Genomic DNA, 18,591 nt, shown 5'->3' with positions numbered 1-18,591 from the left:
GTTCAAAAGTTATGGTTTTTCAAAAAATTAAAATTTTGCAAAATCGCGATTTTTATGGTTACCCTATTTTGAAAATGGTCTCCCCAATCAAAAAATCCAAAAACACGTGTATCTTTATTTCGAATAAGGAACAAAATAGCAAATTACCACGGAATTCGGTGACCCACTAGATTGGTTTTTCATGGAATAGCTGTATGTACGTGCAGAATTTATTTCATATCGAAGATGGTCGAGTTCTGTGACTGACCGATCTGACATAGAATTCATCAGGAGTACTGAATCGATGAACCATTTTTCAGAAAAATGCTTTAGGGAAATCCTTAGGATATTCCTAGAGGAGTTACTTGTTGAACGTATGAATGAATTTCTGGAAAAATTCCCGAGGGTTTTTTTCAATATTATAGTATACGAGTTTCCGGATGAATTATTATTGATAATCAAAAAAATCCTTTCAGAATTCCGTACAGACATGAGACATGAGAAATCTTAGAAGATTTGAGAAACTTCTTTTTTTTGGAATTACGTCTCCACTGATACATAGCTTTGCATGCCATTTTCTTGACTTTCCAGAGCATATAGTATATTTGAGCTTATCATACAATCAATGCAAAATTGGTCTATTGACAAAGTAAGTTCCAGGTTAGTAATTAAACACGATTACGAATTTTGCAATTCCTGGTTCAAGCTATATGATCTCTCATTTAATTGGATCAAAACTTGAGGATACCTTTCGAAATGCCTGTAGTTATTTCAGATGTTTTTAAAGGGCTTTCCAGGAATTGAAAAATAAATCTGAAATACTTCAAGGGCTTTTTTCAAAAAACTCTAATAGGCATTCTATCAAAAACTTTCAAGTTTCAGATATACTAACATAAATTTTCCAGAGTTTAATAATGCTTATGAAACAATTGTTGGTTTCCTTGATCTTTATTTTGGCATATCTTCTATTTCATTGGGCCTAAAGTATTTTCCGACAAACCACACGATATACGAAACAAATTGGCCAAGATATATTCCAATTCCTAACGGTGAAAGCATTTATAACAACACCAAGGTGAAAAGCAGGCTCTATTCCAGTTAGGACGTAACGCCAGAAATAGATGCTTTAAGTAAGCACTAAATAAGCAGGATCTGAAGTATGAGAGTGTAAAGTCAAACAAAAAGGAGCCAAAGTATTTTCCTTCAACAATTTAAATCACCAAGAGCCATTTTTCAATCCATTCCAACCTTAACGGTCATCGCACTCGATTTCTTGTTGATTCTCTACAACAGCTAGCACAACAAACCTTCCGCTGGTATTTTTGCCCATAAAAGAGCAAATGCTTTAGCAGTCAATACCAATAAATACCCAGCACTTTGGATCGAGTGCCAGGTTAGAATCGGAATGGAAGGAAAGGAACCATTCCTGGAAAGTAAACCCGAGAATGATAAAGTTTGCGTTTGGTACCCGAACAGGATTGAATAACTTGGACACGTTTTGTCTCAAATTCCGAACATGATTCATATTCCGTACAGTGGCGATTTCAAAGGAAATGATTGGTATTATACGAACTTTTAAATGTAGAGGACTTGTAGAATAAAAGAATTATTCTGTGAAGTAATTTGAGTGGTTTTCTTGAAAAAGTCGCTCCAGTGTTAGTAATATGAGTCATACTTGGATTTTGAGACGGTACCATTGCGTCTTTCGATTTTCAGGAGGAAAATAATCATAATCGTTGTAAAAAATTGAAGACCAGTTTTTTCGCTTAAAATCGAAACGTTGTTCATAAAAATTAACCATTGCAACGCTCTTGCTACCTGTAATGCAATTATAGATTTTCATGATGATTTCTTCAAATTTGAACGAAAAAACTGGTATTTAATTTTTAATGATTGCTGATGATACAATGATGGATTCTTGAGCCTTGAGTGTCAAATTCCACATTTTAATTAGACTTTTTCTCCATTTTCCTTTTTAGTGCTCATCATATTTTTCATATTTAATTTTCTAGGGCTAATTTTAGTATTAAAGTATCAATTTAAATTTGTTATTTCTTATGTTTTTTTTCAGGAATGCCATTTTTTGCATGTTTTTTATTTATGCTTTAGTCATCACAATGATGCCCACATTTTTCAATTTTTGGTATTCTTTTGTTATTATCTGCTGTACGGGCAACCTCGAATTTTGCTTCTTGTTCTCCAGCTTGAAATGCTGGTGTTGGTGATACCCACCATACCGTTTAATGTAATACAGCAAACTGAAGCCATTTTCCAACTCGCTTCTGTTGCTGGGGTTAAAAGTTATGGCTCGATATAGATTATTGAATATTTACGGGATTATAAAGAAGTGCTTGGAAAAGGTTTGCTGTTTTTGAGGTTGAGTGCTACTGAGAAATGTGGAAGTTATTGGGTTACTTCTTGATACTTCTGTTATCGGATATTAAGAGCTCTTGAAAAACTTTGTGCTCCGATAATTGAAGATTTCAACAGGTGATCCAGTTGAGAAAACTCGTTTAGTTTGGGTATTTTGAGTTGTGACACCACTTTTCTATGTTTTGACTGTACATGCATAAAACTATTCTAGACACTCACATAAATTTGTAACTAACTATTCTCTTACTCTTTTGCAGCTTTTTGGCCCTCACATAGACTTAAATTACGGTGAGTTCTAATTTCCATGTAATTGTCCTTTCAAAATTGCCACCTCACGATAATATGCATGCAACCGAGCACCACCGTATCGAGCAAATGACCATCAAGAAATGTTCACACCATAACTGCTATTTATTTCCGTACCATCAAACACAACATTGCATTACACCACCATTTCCTCTATACGAGCATACACTTCTACCGAAACGCAACCATTACGATAGTAAATTTATGAAGATTAAAACGTGCAGCAGCGTGAAATTGGTTTGCTCTCGCAGCAGGACTGCCCATAACGGCAGCACATAGTAGAAGAGGCGTCTGAGTGCCTTAGAAATGCATGGGAACATTCTAGTAGTAGATGGGAGGTCATGTGGTGACTCAACAACAATTCAGCATTACCAAACGCGGATGGTCACTACAGCGACTGCTAACGAGGAAACCGTTGGCACTGTTGCAACAACATGTTGATTGCAATTGGAAAAGTATTTTCAAATGTATTATGTTTGCTGGTTTAATTTTTTCCACTTCATAACTACTAAATCAGAGGTTCTCAATCATTTTGGAGCTGGAACCTCTTTTGAAGTTTTCCAATCATATTGTGGACATCTAAAAATAGATGCTCCCAAAATAAAATCCTTGGCAGGTACCCTCAAAAGCCATGGCTGTAATCTACCATATATAATACACAATCCTACGTTTATCTGCTAATAATCTTGCCATTGTAAACACACTACGGTACCGACGCCCGCCACGGTACAGGGTAGGGTCGTTCTATAACCCTACCCGTAGTCACAACTGATAACGCGCAAAGCCTTGAAGCAGCGTTGCCGGATAAGGGAGAGCTCACCGAAGCCCCTCTTGAGGATTTCTGGAGGAGTGTCAAAGCGATGATGGTGCAGTAAGGTACCCGTCAAAATGAAGAACAATACAAAAAAAACGCGAGGCAGTAAACCTATCTAATCCGAGATGAAAAAAAAAACGTATCATGAAAAGGTTGGAGTGCGAAGAGGTAGAGCAGCTGTATCGCTCTACAAGAAACTCAATACATCCCGCAAAGGCATTGTGCCGCGAGCAGAAATGTGCCGTGAGGTGATTGAGCGGTGGAAACAGCACTACGTTGAACATCTGAATGACGCAGAGGCGGAAGACCAATGCAACAGGAGGAATGGCGTCATCGCTACGGCGGATAACGGAAACTTGCCAACTCCCGCAGCAAGTGAAGTTAAGGATGCTATCAGACAGCTCAAGAACAACAATGCAGCTGAAAATCATCCTTGAATCGAAACTAACTACGATAGGCCCGAACAGGTTAGTTACTTGTCCGCACCGAGAGATAGCCAGGATCTGAAATACAGAACAGCTTCCGGGGTGGTGGAAGGATGCAGTAATATACCCTATGTACAAGAAGGGGTGAGAATTTAGAATGTGAAAACTATCGAGCAATCATTATTCTTAACGCAGCCTATAAAATGCTTTTTCGCAAGCAGATTTGTGGGCAGTTATCAAGCCGGTTGCGTGGACGGACGATCTTCAAAAGACCAAATCTTTATGTTGCAGCAGATTCTCCAAAAAGGGCCGTGAATGTCAAGTTTCTTCGCACCACCTATTCATCAATTCTAAAGCGGCCTATGGTACCATCAACCGCGAAGAGCTATGGAAAATTACGATTTTCTCAGGAAAAAGACGAGACTGATCAAGTCAACGATGGATAGTGTACAGTAGACTGACCCTTAAACATAAAAGTTTATACATGCCTTATGGTAAAAAAAGCTCTCTCGAAATTTCAACTCGATTGGTTTCTCCACCAGCTGGCGCATTCAATTCGAATTTTATGTGGAATATTCGTTTCAAATATATTGAGAACTGACCGTATGTCACTGTTTCGTTCCGTGTACTACTTGATCGCATTCAATTGACCCCAGAATGACAGATTCATTAGTTGATATCCTAATGAACATAATTGTAGAAGGTTGTATATGGATTTAAGCTAATTTTTATTAACATTTCAGTTGTTGAAAGTTGGGCTTAGATCAGCTCTCCCGTACAATCACATACATATATGCATACGCCTTGTGCAGCAGCTCGCTCAGCGTCAAAGGTGTCTATGATGCGCTTAGTGGCTATGTAGAAGAAATACAATGTAGTATTGCATGAGCTTTACAAATCTACTTCAGATAGTTAAAACACCAACTTTATTAACTAACCGATATAAACCGGATAAAAAATCAATTGTTATGAATAAATTATACCGCGTTCTAGAGTCGAGAAATTATTTATAAAGAATCAAAAGAAAATAATTAAAAATGTTGTAAGTGCGAAATTCATCAATCATTTATCATGAAATTCCACCAGGTATATACTTGCAATTCGTTTCCGAATTTTTCCAATGATATTTCTATAAGCTTTCCTCCAGGGATTTCACCAGGGATATTTTTTAAGGTTCTTCCAGAAATCCTTACAAGACTTTCAACAGGGAATTCTACATGAATTCCATTCGATAGTGTTGCTTTTGTTTCATCAGGGATTGCCAAAAAAATCTTCGGGAGTTCCCTAAAATATTCTTCAGAAATTCCACCAGGAAATACTTCAGAGATTAAACCAGGATTTTTTTCTAAAGATTTACTACTACTATTCTTTCTACTGGTATTCTTTCAGAAATTTCATCATGCTTTTCTCAACCACTTTTTCCAGATGTTCGCGCGCACTTTAACGGACTTTCGGACACTGCACTAATTGATCCGTTTTTACATATAAACACACAAACAGTTTATTTAACGTAATAACAAAACTACACCTTATTTCACGCGAACACAAACAGTAATTTATTGCCGTCTTATACGGCCGAATGACGAAGTGTAGATCGTGACGGGTTGTTTTCAACTGCCAGCTGATTGCTGGCTGGCTGGCGATCGAGAAGCGATCGCAAGGGAATTATACATAAACGTACACAAACAATAGGGACGGACTGACCAGATGCGTGCGGCAGAAAAAGACCACTCTATCAACGGTGGTTGTGGATCGCATCTGGTCGCTCACGATTCCCGTCGGTCGGGCAACAGTGGTAGATTGTTTTTGGCTTCAACACCAGAAATCCTCCCAAGCGTATATTCCGGTATTCATTAAGGAACTTCGGATGTTTCATTGCGAATTCCTTCACTATTCCCATGAAAATTTCTCCAGGGATTTAAAAGAATCCTTCAAAATTTTATTCAGGAATTCTTTCAGAGATGCTTCCAATGATTCATCCAGGAATTCCTGCAGGTATGTGTGTAAGAAATTATCCAAGAATTTAGTATGAGGTTCATCCAGAGGTTCCATAAGCAATTCCACCAGAAGTTTCTCCAGCGATTCCTTTAAGATTTTTTCTAAAGGTTCCTTCAGGAATTTCTCCAGGGATTAAACTAGAAATTTGTGTTATATTTTTTTGGGGATTCATCCAAGTATTTCATCAGGAATCCATTGAGAGTTTTAAACAGGAATTTTTTTAGTGACCCATCTATATATTTCTTTACACACTCAAAAATGAGTTCTAGAAAACGTGAACTGTCAAAAATACACCGTGAACTACCGTCATGTTAACAAGAACGTTCTCGGAACTAGGCAACGCGTTCATATAAACTTGATCTAGTTCACGGTGTATTTTTTGCTTGTTGACTTTAGGAATTTTTCCATCAAATTTTCCAGAATTCCTACAAGAATTTCTACAGGAATCTCTCCAGATACAACATCGCTAATTACTCCACCATTTTACATGCAGCTTTACCAGTGATTTCTATTGAGATTCCTCCAGAGAGTCTCCTTGAAGATTCTTCCAGTGATGCTTCCAGGCATTCATGCAGGAATTCTTCCAGAGATTTTTCAGGAGTTTATCCAGACATACAACTAGGAGTTTCGCCACCAATTTTCCAAAGATTACTTCAAAACATTCTCCAAGAATTTGTTCAAAAATTCCCCAAATGGCCAATGGTGAACATATCTCTAGGGATTCTTAAAATAATTTCTTAAGGAACCTTCCCTTTCTTTATGCCATGGTATTCAAAAAAATCATACCCGAAAAGATGCTTGATCGATTGGATTCGAACCCATGACCCTCAGCTTGGTTTGCTGAATAGTTGCACGTTTATCTCTGCGACTATTTTTTTTCTCTGTTCGGATGCGCCACTGCGACCAGTATTTAGATCTAGGGTAGGTGTACCAGTTATGGCCATAGTGGTTCCCTATTTGGCCATACGGGATAACTTGAAAGTCTCCACATTTTGAAAAGTTGTTTGTGTTTTAGCAGTAAGATATAGGATATATCTTGATGTTAAAACATTCGAAAAGATTAAAAATGTAAAGGTTATCGAAACTTCACATATGGCCAAATAGGGAACCACTATGGCCATAACTGGTACACTTTCCCTATTGTGGCATTACCCGTATCCTTAGTGTATAGTGCATGTCGCATTACTCCATTTCCATTGATAGGTAATGAAGCATCGATTTCTGTACAGTTCTTGTTTTGATTCCTCAGATATTGATACAAATCGACTATGATGAAAAGGTCCCGCTATTTACACCATTCATAGAAATTTACATCTCAGCGAAGGCGCGCCCCTTAGCAAACATAATCGATTAACTTTCTGAGAAACCAAATCGGTACTACTGATATTTGACCATGCAACGGATCTCTAGTCCCATCCTTGTTTCGCTTTTAGTTTAGTCCCAGAAAAATACTAGAAAAAAGGGGCTTTAGGCTAGCAGCAAAACCGTATCAAGCTAGAAAATGTGTTTAGTAATCAAAATTCACGTGAGTCCTTGAATTACCAGTACTTACAGTCCTTGTTGAGTTAATACTCATGATTGTTATCCTGGCTTCAAGTGTAGTCTCGGGACTGACCAACTCCGAGTCTTTGACCATCTGCTTGGTAAAATAGATTAATTTTCAGAAACTGTTGCCAGTAACAAGGACTTTGTACCGCGAATCCTTGACTTACCAGAACAAATTACCCTAGCCCGACAAACAAGATGAGACTAGTGTTCAAATTGGTAGATCTTACCCCGTAACGCACCACGAAAAGGTGATCTACCCGCGTTACGGGTGACTATATGGGCCCCTTTGATATTCATATGAAATTCATGAGAAAATTTTCAACAGATTCCCTGCGAGAATACCTTGTAGAATTTTTCTTAATAAATTCATGATAGAATAAGAGAATTCCAGAAAATTGCTAGTGAATCTCTTGGATGAACTTTGGTTGAATATCCATATAACTTAGATAGAATCCTCCTAGGAACACCAATTTCTAGAGAAAGTCCAAGAGAAATTATCCTGAGAAATCCATATCGAATTTGTATAGGCATTTCACGTGGAATTGATGAAGAAATTCCTGGTTAAAAAGCAGCTTCGGATAAAAAATACGTTCAAGGAATGTTATAAACATATTTTTTTTTTGTTTTGGATTTTAGCCTCGGAAGTGGCTATTCATTCTTATAAACATATTTGAATTACCTCCAGATGCTCCTAGAAGAGATTCGTCCTTGACACATACAATACACATCAAAGAATTTCTTCATCTCTCTAATTAGTTTTCATAAGTTCCTAAAAACTTAACTGTAAAATTCCTTCAGAAATTCTTTAAGGATTTTTTGATGCTTTTGATGCTATTTATGTTTTACCGTGTGTGATGCTGCCAGTTTGTGAAACCAATTTGACGATTGCCAAATCGGTCGGCGAAAACCAAACGAGTTTGGTTTTGCTCAAACCACCGGTAGGCGAAGTCAAATGTTTGACGAACTGATGGTACTGTCTGTAGGGATGTTAAACGAACATCGACGTCAGCATGTCATATTGAAACTTCGACGTCCCACGAACTGCCGATCGTCACCATGGCAAATGTGCGCTCTTGAGTTGTTTCTAAATATTCCACTGGCGATTTCCCACAATTTTTGGACTCGGAAAAAATGCGACACTTTGTTTTGGGTGTAACTTTTCATCGCGTGGGTCAAAATTAATGAAATTTTGAGTAATGCTGGTTGAGTGTGTTATGTTTTATCGTGTTCTGTCAAGTAACTTTCAAGATGTATTCGAAACAAAAAGAGCTACGCCAGCAAATCTTGGGCGCGGTGATTGATAATCCCGGTCAGTCGCACAGATGGATCTTCAAAAGGCTTGAAATCTACCATTCCACCGTGTCCCGCGTTGTGAAGATTTTCCAGGAGACGAAGGCCATTGTGCGGCGCGCTGGAAGCTGCCAAAAACCGAAAACGGAATACCCAAAGAAGGCGCGGAAGATAAGGCGGTACTTAAAGAATAACCCAAACCTTTTCACTCGAGACGTGGCCAAAATGGTCAATTCGTTGTTCGTTCAGCAGACCATGTAGCCGTGTGGGCTACGTGTTATTAAGGTCAGCAAGGCGCCAAACCGGACTGATAAGCAAAACACGGTGGCCAAATTGCGTGTACGGAAGCTGTACCGTGAAAGGCTGGTCAAGCCAGGCTGTCTCGTCATGAACGACGACACATACATCGAGGCGAAAACTAAACAAATCCCCGGCCTCGAGTTTTTTGTCGGTACGTCCCGCATCGAGATTCCGGAAAAGTTCCGGAAGAGAAAGTGAACAAATTCGCAAAGGGATGTACCTGTTATGGCAGGCGATATGTAAGAGCGGACGGTACAGCAAGCCGTTCGTTACAACCGACACCATAAACGGACAGATTTGTCGAGAGGAATGCTTGCAGAAGCCCTTGCTGTCCTTTCTTCTCTCTCGCCGTGATCCCACGCCGTTCTGGCCAGATCTCGCTTCATGCCATTACGCCCAAGCCTGTAATGGACTGGTACGAATGGCGTTAATGTGGTCCTGGTGCAGGTGAATCCGCCAAAACACCAGAACTTCGTCCGATCGAAAAATTTCAGGCGATAATGAAGAAGAAGTTGTAGAAAAACATTCAAAACCGATTAAGCTTTGAAGTAAAACTGGGAGAAATTGGGTAAGAAAGATGGGCAAAGCCTCGCCCAAGATCTCATGAGTAGTGTTAAGAGAAATGTACGAGCATTCAGCTTGGGGAGGTAATTCAATAAATAAATTATGCCAAAACAAAGCTCATTCATAGTTATTCAATCCCTGAACATTTAAGAAGCATCATATTTAAAATGTATTTTTGCTGATCATCTTTGTGTGTCTCATTTTTTCGAGTCCAGTCTTTATTTCTTTAGCAAATCCACCAGCAGTTCGACCTGTAATTCCATAAAAAGTTCAATAAGGAATTCCTTCATTTCTTATCAAGATTTTCTCAAGTTAATTAACAAGGAATTCCTGTATGAATTCATTTAGAAATTCCTTCCGAAAGTTTATCTGGAATTCCTCATGGGATTCAACCAGGAGTTTTTCAAAGAATTCCAGGGCATCAGGAGTTTGCATAGGGATTCCTTAAAAGTTCTTCCAGGTATTCTATCAGGAGAACTTCAAAAGTTTGCATCAGAAGTTATTGTGAGGACTCCACCAGTAATTCCTTCAGAAATTCCACCAGGAACTCCATCAAAATTTCTTCCAAGAAGTCCAACAGGAGTTCCTAAAGGGGTTCCTTCAATAGTTTCTCTAGGAATCAGGAGTTATTCCAGGGAATTAAACACAAGTTCGTCCAGGAGTTCTATCAAGAGTACTTCTAAAGATTCAATCAATTACACGAAGGATTTGTTTAATTTCCTTCAGGGTTTTATCAGGCGTCCCTCTAGGGATTTCATCGAGAGTTGCTCTAGGTATTTCATCAGTTGCTCACCTGGAACTCCTCATGAGTTTCTATCAGGAGTTCCTTCAAGAATATCTCTTTAGAAATTCCTCCGGGGATTACATCAGGAATTCTTATAGGGATTATATCACGAGTACTTTAAGGGCTTTCATCAGAGTTTTTCTGGGGATTTCAACAGGAGTTTCTCCAGGGATTCCATCAAGAGTTCTTTCTGAGATTTCACCTGGAATTCCTAATGAGATTCTATCAAGAGTTCCTCTAGTGCTTATATCAGGAGTTCCTCAAGGAAATTTATCAATATTACTTCTAGGAATATCATAAGGAGTTTTTTAGGGATTCTATTAGGAGTTGCATCAGGAAATCATTTAGGAATTTTATCAGAATTTCTTTCAGCGATTGTACTTCGAACTCCTCAAGGGATTCAATCAGAAGTACCTCTAGCATTTCCATCAAAAGTTTCTCCAGGGCTTTCATCAGATTTCTTTTGGATATTCCACCAGTAGTTCCACCAGGGATTGCATCAGAGTTCTTTCTGAGATTTCACCTTTCATTCCTCATAAGATTATATCAGGAGTTCCTAGAGGAAATCCATCAATATTGCTTCTTGGAATATCATCAGGAGTTCCTCTAGGGATTCTTCCGAATTACCACGAACGCCATTACCCCGAATTTCAAAACCCCGAAAAACCCATCACCCAGAATGACATTATCCCGAATTTCAATAACATGGGGAAATGTCATCAATATCATCATGTCAAGATAATTGTAAATTCTCGGAAATAGCATTCGGGGTGATGGAATTCGGGGTAATCGTACGTTCGAGGTAATGGAATTCGGGTTAGATGGCATTCGGGGAAATGGCATTTGGGGTAATGGGGTAGAATCCCTCTAGGGATACTAGCAGTTCCTTCAGAGATTTCAACCTGGATTTTTTCCAGCGATTCTATCAGGAGTAGGGAGCCGGATCATATTCTTGTCACTTTTGATTCACTTTGGCAGTGGGGTTTTTTGAAAGCTACAGAGCTCATATTTAGCCATAATATTCGTCGTATTGAAGTGCTTCTTATGGCAAGGTTTCAGACAAATCGACCTAGAAAAACCCCCCATACCAAAGTGAATCATGGAAGTGCCGAAGTAGCTCTGCACTCTACATTAAGGGCTTTCATCAGAGTTCTTTAGGAGATTTCGTCAGAAGTTCCTCCGGGGATTCCATCAAGAGCTCCTGCTGAGATTGCTCCTCGAATTCCTCAAAAGTTTCTATGAGAAGCTCCTCTAGAGATTACATCAGGAGTTCCTTGAGGAATTTCATCAGTAAGGAATATCATAATAAGTTTCTCTAGGGATTCTATCAGCAGTTCCATCACAAATCTTCTTATGAATTCTACCAGGGATTTCATCAGGAGTTCCTATACGCAGGGTTGTCATGTCTTTTACGTCTGAAACCAGCCGACGCTGTTATGAAAAAAAAAACTGAAGTTCGTAGACACAAGATTCAATTTGGACAAATAGAGATGTAAAATTGTGAAAAATAATGGAATCGTTCTGGTGGGCTTCGATCCCACTACTACCAACACGCTAAACTGAAGAATGGGTAACGCCATATTCTCCTTCACAGCCCTACATCTTCTTCGGCGCTCTTAGATGCCCAATTCGACTCTTCAAAGCGTGCCTACGAACAACAGTGAGAGATTTTACTTTTAGCGTCGCACTGCTGCCTGCTGCCACCCCAAGCAACCAATAGTTCGGATAAAAGAGCATGTTTAGGCTTAATCAGCTCATCGAAAGATCATGGACAGAGTTCTATACAGCGCTCTTTTTTAGTAATTATCCGAACTTAAGTTCACAAAACGTTCCTTTAAGCTGCTGTAAAGAATGTAATTCAGCTCAAAAAGGAACTCCAATTAGGATGACGAAAATAAAAAAATTATCTTCTCTCTGTCGGTGTGCCGTGTCACATTTTCGATAAGAGGTTTTTTTATGACTTGCCATTTGGAGATTTTTTAGCTAAAATGTTTATTTGTTTCTCAATGTTTGGTACAAGACTCGAACTCAAGTCGTCATCGTTGAATCTGTAGTACATACCGCTGCTCCACATACGCGTTGTGTTGTTGCTTACGAAATAACGTGATGTCTTGATTTCTTATGTATGTGCTTCAATGTTTCCTTTTCGAAACTTGTTGTGAACTTCAACTTCTCTTCGAAGTTCACATAGAACTTAATTGACACTTGAAAGTTCAAACAAGTTTACTAGGAACTTCCTTTGAACTTGCGTGGTTTGACAGTTCTCAGATTGTTTTGTTTTCGCAGGTTTTCTATTTTCATTGAAATAAGTGTCTTGAAAATTTAAAATTCAAGTCCATATAAAAGTGAAAGCCCTCCAGAGATTATCAGCTTTGAGATTGAAATCAACTGTGCCAATTAGGACGAGAACATTCAGGACAACAGAATATATGGAGCAGATAAAGCTGTTGCATTGGACCCTGCTAGGAGCAGTGCTGTAATTCTCCCATCAAAATGAATTTATTAAAAGGATGGGAAGATGCAGGTAGGTGAACTCTTTGATAAAGTGAAATCCTAGTTATTCAATGAATATGATCGAAGGCTCGTGAAATAAAGTACAGCGACATTATAAGACTCTTTCATTGTGCTATGAAGTGCGTTTGTTCAAGCAATACTTACTGCTTCCAAAAGGCAACGATTTTTTTTTTATCGTGATAATGTGAAACAGTGGCAATGTTAAACGGTAGATTACGTTCATTTTTAGTCTGATTGATCAAAATGTTTTTCCAGATCATAAATAACTCTCAAGTGTAGAAGAAGTTTACAGCAGGTCCGGTTTGCAAGTAAAGTGAACGGCTTGCTTGAAGTTCACAGCAAGTTCAGATCGATCCGTATCAAATCGCTATGAAATCTTAGTTCGAACTTTATTTCGATTTTCAAGTAGGAGAGAAGTTCGACTTAAGTACGGTTAGTACCTTGAATGAACCCTGTATTCAAGTTTTAAACGGGTTCTTGGTAAACCTAATTTGAACTTTCAAGTTGTTTTGAAAGAAACTATGCAACTTTATATGTACTTTAAAGTATTTAACAAGTATATACGGATTGTTTTTAAGAATGAAGTTCAGTTTGAAATTGCATCGTCTTTTAATCAGCAATTAAGTTCAATGGAGCAAAATTCAAACCTGATGTGAACTTCTGAGTTCACTTCGCAAGTAAAATCCGAACTTTTGGTTGCTTGAGACTACTCATAAGCCAACGTTGGCTCAATGAGATGGTTAGTATGGGTCTGGCTGACGAACGAGACCGGCTTACGACTGGTTTATTTGGCCGCCTTCGTTCGTAGCATCTACTTTCAGAACAGCCTTTCGTACTGATACACTAATAGATGATTTCCCAGACAACCAAAATGTACGCATAATGAAACCACCTGGAGGCTTTGTATGTGCAAAATTTCACTTATAAGATGTCGCGAAAAGGCCTTCTACGTAGAAAAGTGGAGGCGATATGCGTGCATATATTATGTGATGAATAATAACATACAATGCGAGTGTATAAATATTCCGCCGAACTAACCTGTGATCTTATGCGACTTAACTTATGATAACAAATGTTGATTTGACAGCTGCTACGGATTGATTCGACTTATTTTGTACGAGTGTACGGGACGAAACAAAATGTACAATAGAACTCGGAAAAAAGTGTTTTATGCGAGGAAACTCATCAATTTGACGAGTTAATCCACTGTGTTTTGCGGGTTTGATGTAATTAGTATGATTAAACGAGTTATAACGTAAACTTTCATGCGATTTCTGGTTGTCTGGGTTATGGATGGCACTCTCCGACATTATAGATATCAGGAGCTATCGTAGCGCTAACTCCGACTCTGACCGCAATCTCGAGATGATAAAACTAACGTCTAAAACTATCCTACATCAACAACATTCGGTACCGACGACCGTTTCGATATGCCCTAGAGCGGCTAACGCTAAAGCAACCGTATGTCGCCTCTGCATACGCACAAAACCTAGAGGCTGCATTACCGGAAGAGGATAAGCTGGATCAAGCTTCTCTAGTGGACTGCTGACGTACGGTGTGAGCAGTCATCAACGTTGCATCTTAGAGCGATGGGGTCAGGTGCATGGGATGGAGTCGACGGAACGATTAAATCGACGAGAAGTGTAGCGATCAAGAACGATTCATCCTCACACGATATACAAAACGCTAATAAGATCGGTAGTCCTCTACTAGCGTTAATCGTGGACTTTTCTGACTTCCCTCAACATAGAGTAACATCGTATTTACCACACGATAAGAGATCTCTCAGTTAATAACTGTGGAAGTGTTAATTGAACACTAGGTTGACAAGCTGGCTCTCTCACAGTGAGGACGTAACGCAAAGAAGTAGAAGAAAATAGTATCTGCATCAAATGGAAGGAGAGTATCTGCAACAAATGAGGGAGAGATTCACCTCTGAATTCACCACTTTCTTTCGAAAGAGTGTTGTTTAAAACTATAATTAAAATAAGCTATTTCTCTCAATGGCGTGTTAAAGTAGCCTTTCTCTCATATAGAGAAAATAATCATCAACTATCATTAGTAGCGCAGCAAAACGAATTTCAATTCGTCACGCAGCCCACGAAAGAGGTCGATAATTGTGTCAAATAGTACTCATTTCCGGTCTGTCTTTTCACATTTTCGCTAACGTCTCAAGGCGGCAGACCGTAAAATCCCGGCAGGAATTTTTCAATCGAGATAATCACCACATTAATCTTCCCGGTTCCGGGAAAAAAAGTATATCCGTCTGGGAAAAATCTGCCTCCGAATTGAAATTGCCGATCGACTGGAAATGGTTCCCCATTGTGGACACATTCAATTTGTTCAGGCTGTCGCTCTCGTTCACCGGAAGTGTGATGGACCGTGGGAAGTGGGAAGGTTTTTGATGGTGCTAAGGAATCAGATACCGGTGTGAAGAGAATTAAAACCACAATAACAGGGATTTGTGGGTGTCCTGTTCGGGCTTTAGATGGTACATGATTCAGGATACAGTTGATACCAGGAAGTGTGCAAATCATTCACTTGGTAGATGAAGCTATCTCCATTTTCTATCATTTTATTTATTAAACGGTATAAAGGTGTCCGTCACCTATTTCTAGCATAACCTGTTGTACAGCTGGAGATCACCACAGCAGACAGAATCGCAAATCTTCCGCGTTTTAGACAATGAAGGGTACTTCTCCAACATATCGACGTCAGAACTTATCGTGGCGCTAACATTGACGTTGAACACTAAAAGGTCGTGGTGAAAATGCGCCTAAAACTTTCCGTTATCGACAATGTACGGTACCGACGCCCACTTTGGTACATTTTGGTCAAATGCTGGTGGTAAAAATCCAAATTTATTGTAATTTACCCAATCCGAATTAAGTTTTGTTCATCGTTAACTGTTATTACAACTAGGTGAAGTTGACTTCTAGTAATCACTACCTGTTAAAGCAGTGAGATCGTGTGAATAAATGAAACACACTCTGGGGTGAAATGGGAAAAGTTTCAGTTCTCAAAGTTTATTCCACTGTAAGTCTATAAATTTATTTTCTTGGGACAGATGAAGTGGAATAAAATTGGTCATTTGTTAGACCATTATTCATTTGCAAAGCCTTTCATCGAGCCGTATCGCGAATCTTACCAGGTTGTATGGAATTAGAAAAAAAAATCATGGTACCATTTCAATTTCACTCAAACTTCCGTACCATTACTACTAGATTTAGTACCTAGTCACATTATTCAAGAGAATCCACTCACAACCTGCAATCGAGTGTATCGTCGGTTGAATCCTAGGGAAATTTTCTCTATCACACCAGCCGACGACAGGCGACAACATTTTTTCATCTTCTCGTTAGAATTCATGCCATTCTCAACACACTCCACTTCTTACATTCATTCATTTTCCCAGAACACACACACACGCGCCCGGGTTGGAGGTCCTTTCACCGGGGTATTCTGTATGTCACGATCGATCTACTACTTTCCTCTTCGGGGTTTCCCCATTTTCTTTCTCGGTTCTTTTTTACAGGTAGCTGTACGGTAGGAAATACGACATACTTCCACGGCGAAACATTCAAATTGGATTGCCGAACACAATGCGTTTGTCAGGTAATTGAATTTCCATTACACTCGTTCGTTTTACTGTTCCCATATTCGTCAGCCGCGTTCCATTCTGGCTTTTTTCCTTCCCGTGCATCAGTTTTCGTTTTGCTTGCTTGACCTTCTGTGTCTCTAGGTGGTACAATGGGATTTTGTTGAAATATTTGACCATTATGGAGAAATCGATAGCATGATGAATTATCCAGCTATTGGAAGAGTAGTTCAAGTTTTAATTAATATAACAGAGGGTCATTGTTATCTTTATATACGACTTTCTCGATATTCAATAGCCGCGTTATAGTATCATTTTTTTTTTAATTTAACAAACCCTTGAATTATTTTCTTAAATAATGAACCGTTTTGTTTTTGTTTCATATGCTACATAAATCCTTAAAACTTTGAATTACTTGTAACGAGTGTAAAGATCATCTTATTTGTTTCATGTTTTGAGTATTTGTGTTTGATAGTGGTGAGATATGAAATTTATCTTGATTGTAAACCATTCAGAATTATTTAAAAATGTGAATATTTTAGAAAATGCCCAAAAATTTATTGATAAAAGTTTCGATTTTTAGCGTAAAAGGCAATATCAAACTTTTAAAATTTGCTATTCCGTGAAATTTTGAGTTAACATTTTAGTAATTTCGTTGTTGTATTTTACAAAACAGTTGTGAAAAATCCTCGCTTTTCGTGCACAACAGCAACGTGGCGGGGTTGATAGATTTGAAAAATTGCCACATTTTTTGAAGAAGCTCCTTTTTATACTGATTCTTAAATGGTAAACAAGTCAAATACGATTTGAAACATCAAATGTAAGAATAAGGTATGCTCCTTTGAGACCGGGTGAGAATGATTTAGTCTGAAACTGCAATTTCGATAAGGGTATGTGCCGCTAAGTCCAGGTTCGGAATGGGGGGGTGGGGTTGCCTAGAGGGCAAATGGCTTGGGCCCACCGATTAAAGGGGCTCTGTGTCCTGGAATGAAAAAAACATCTTGAAAAGACGAAGATATTCGGCATTTTTTTTTTATTTTACTATCAAGATACTGAAACTACTGTGCTATCAAATACGTATAAAATACTACCGAAAATTTGATATTTCCATACTTGTCTAAACTCTCTTCTCTTGTTCCAGATTTATATAATTTTGTATGAATATTTTCTTGGTTTTGTTTAAATATAGCAAGAGCTGGCCATAATTGTATCCCAAATATACATAATTTATATACAATTATATTTTTTCCGATCACTAGCCCAAGTAGACAGATTACAAGGTAATTTTGTTATGGTGCAAGATTTCCGCTCGAGAACTATTTACATAGACTATAACATCATGTGCAAACTATCTAAGCGTGCATAGTTCTTCCAAACTGTTGTCAATATCTAGAACATTAAAATTATAAGACAGGGGACTAAGTCATGATTTTTGGGGAAGGCTCATATAGCTAATTCTGGAAATCGTTAGTTGGCCACGAATAAAACTCGTGTGCTTTTTTGAAAGCAATTGCTCATAGTTCGCGAAGACTATTTTAATATCCGATTAAAGCAACGCTAGACAATTGTTTGTTTCTCTACTGTTTCGAAAATTAAATTGAGTATTTAAAAGCATATTGTTCAATCCACTCATGATATAAAAGGAAAGGAGATTCTATGAGGTTCCAAAAGAATTGAATAAAAAGTTGCAGAGAATTCCTAGTTTAACTGAGGAAAACCCAACCGACTTGTAAATGTATGCTGGCATCAGTTTTTTAAATCGTGGGAACCTGAAAAACGCTTTAGAAAAGCTTGAAGACCTTCTGGTAATCTTTGGAAACTCCTTGAAATCAATAAAATACTTTGGATCATCGGAAAAAAATTATAACCCTTCAGATCTTTTAGAATCATAAAAAATCCCCTTCAGAACCTTGGAAATCAATCAATAAACAAATGAAATTCCTAAAATCATTAAAAATCTCCTTGAGATCACCTGGGAATTTTCGAAACACTGGGAACCTTTGTTGAGCTCTGAAAATTGTTGGAAAAAGTAAGGAATATTTGGACACTTTATGCGAAGTTTCAAGAACCTTGTCAATCCCACATTCATAACTCTTCA

At 38.4% G+C, this 18,591-nt stretch overlaps 1 protein-coding gene across 4 annotated transcripts in view; it reads left to right on the top strand.

Annotated features, from left to right (window-relative positions):
- The window catches only part of LOC5566834, a 310,372-nt gene that overhangs the window by 202,733 nt on the left and 89,048 nt on the right, over positions 1–18,591 (top strand). For all 4 annotated transcript variants that reach the window (XM_021842417.1, XM_021842416.1, XM_021842415.1 and 1 more), the window contains 2 exons: positions 2,610–2,640; positions 16,431–16,510. In XM_021842417.1, the coding sequence (XP_021698109.1) occupies positions 2,610–2,640; positions 16,431–16,510 (111 nt within the window). The remainder of the gene's footprint in view (positions 1–2,609; positions 2,641–16,430; positions 16,511–18,591) is intronic.

This window comes from Aedes aegypti, chromosome 2 (assembly GCF_002204515.2).
Source record: "Aedes aegypti strain LVP_AGWG chromosome 2, AaegL5.0 Primary Assembly, whole genome shotgun sequence".
Classification (NCBI taxonomy): domain Eukaryota; kingdom Metazoa; phylum Arthropoda; class Insecta; order Diptera; family Culicidae; genus Aedes; species Aedes aegypti.
This window is presented reverse-complemented; position numbering and strand designations above follow the sequence as displayed.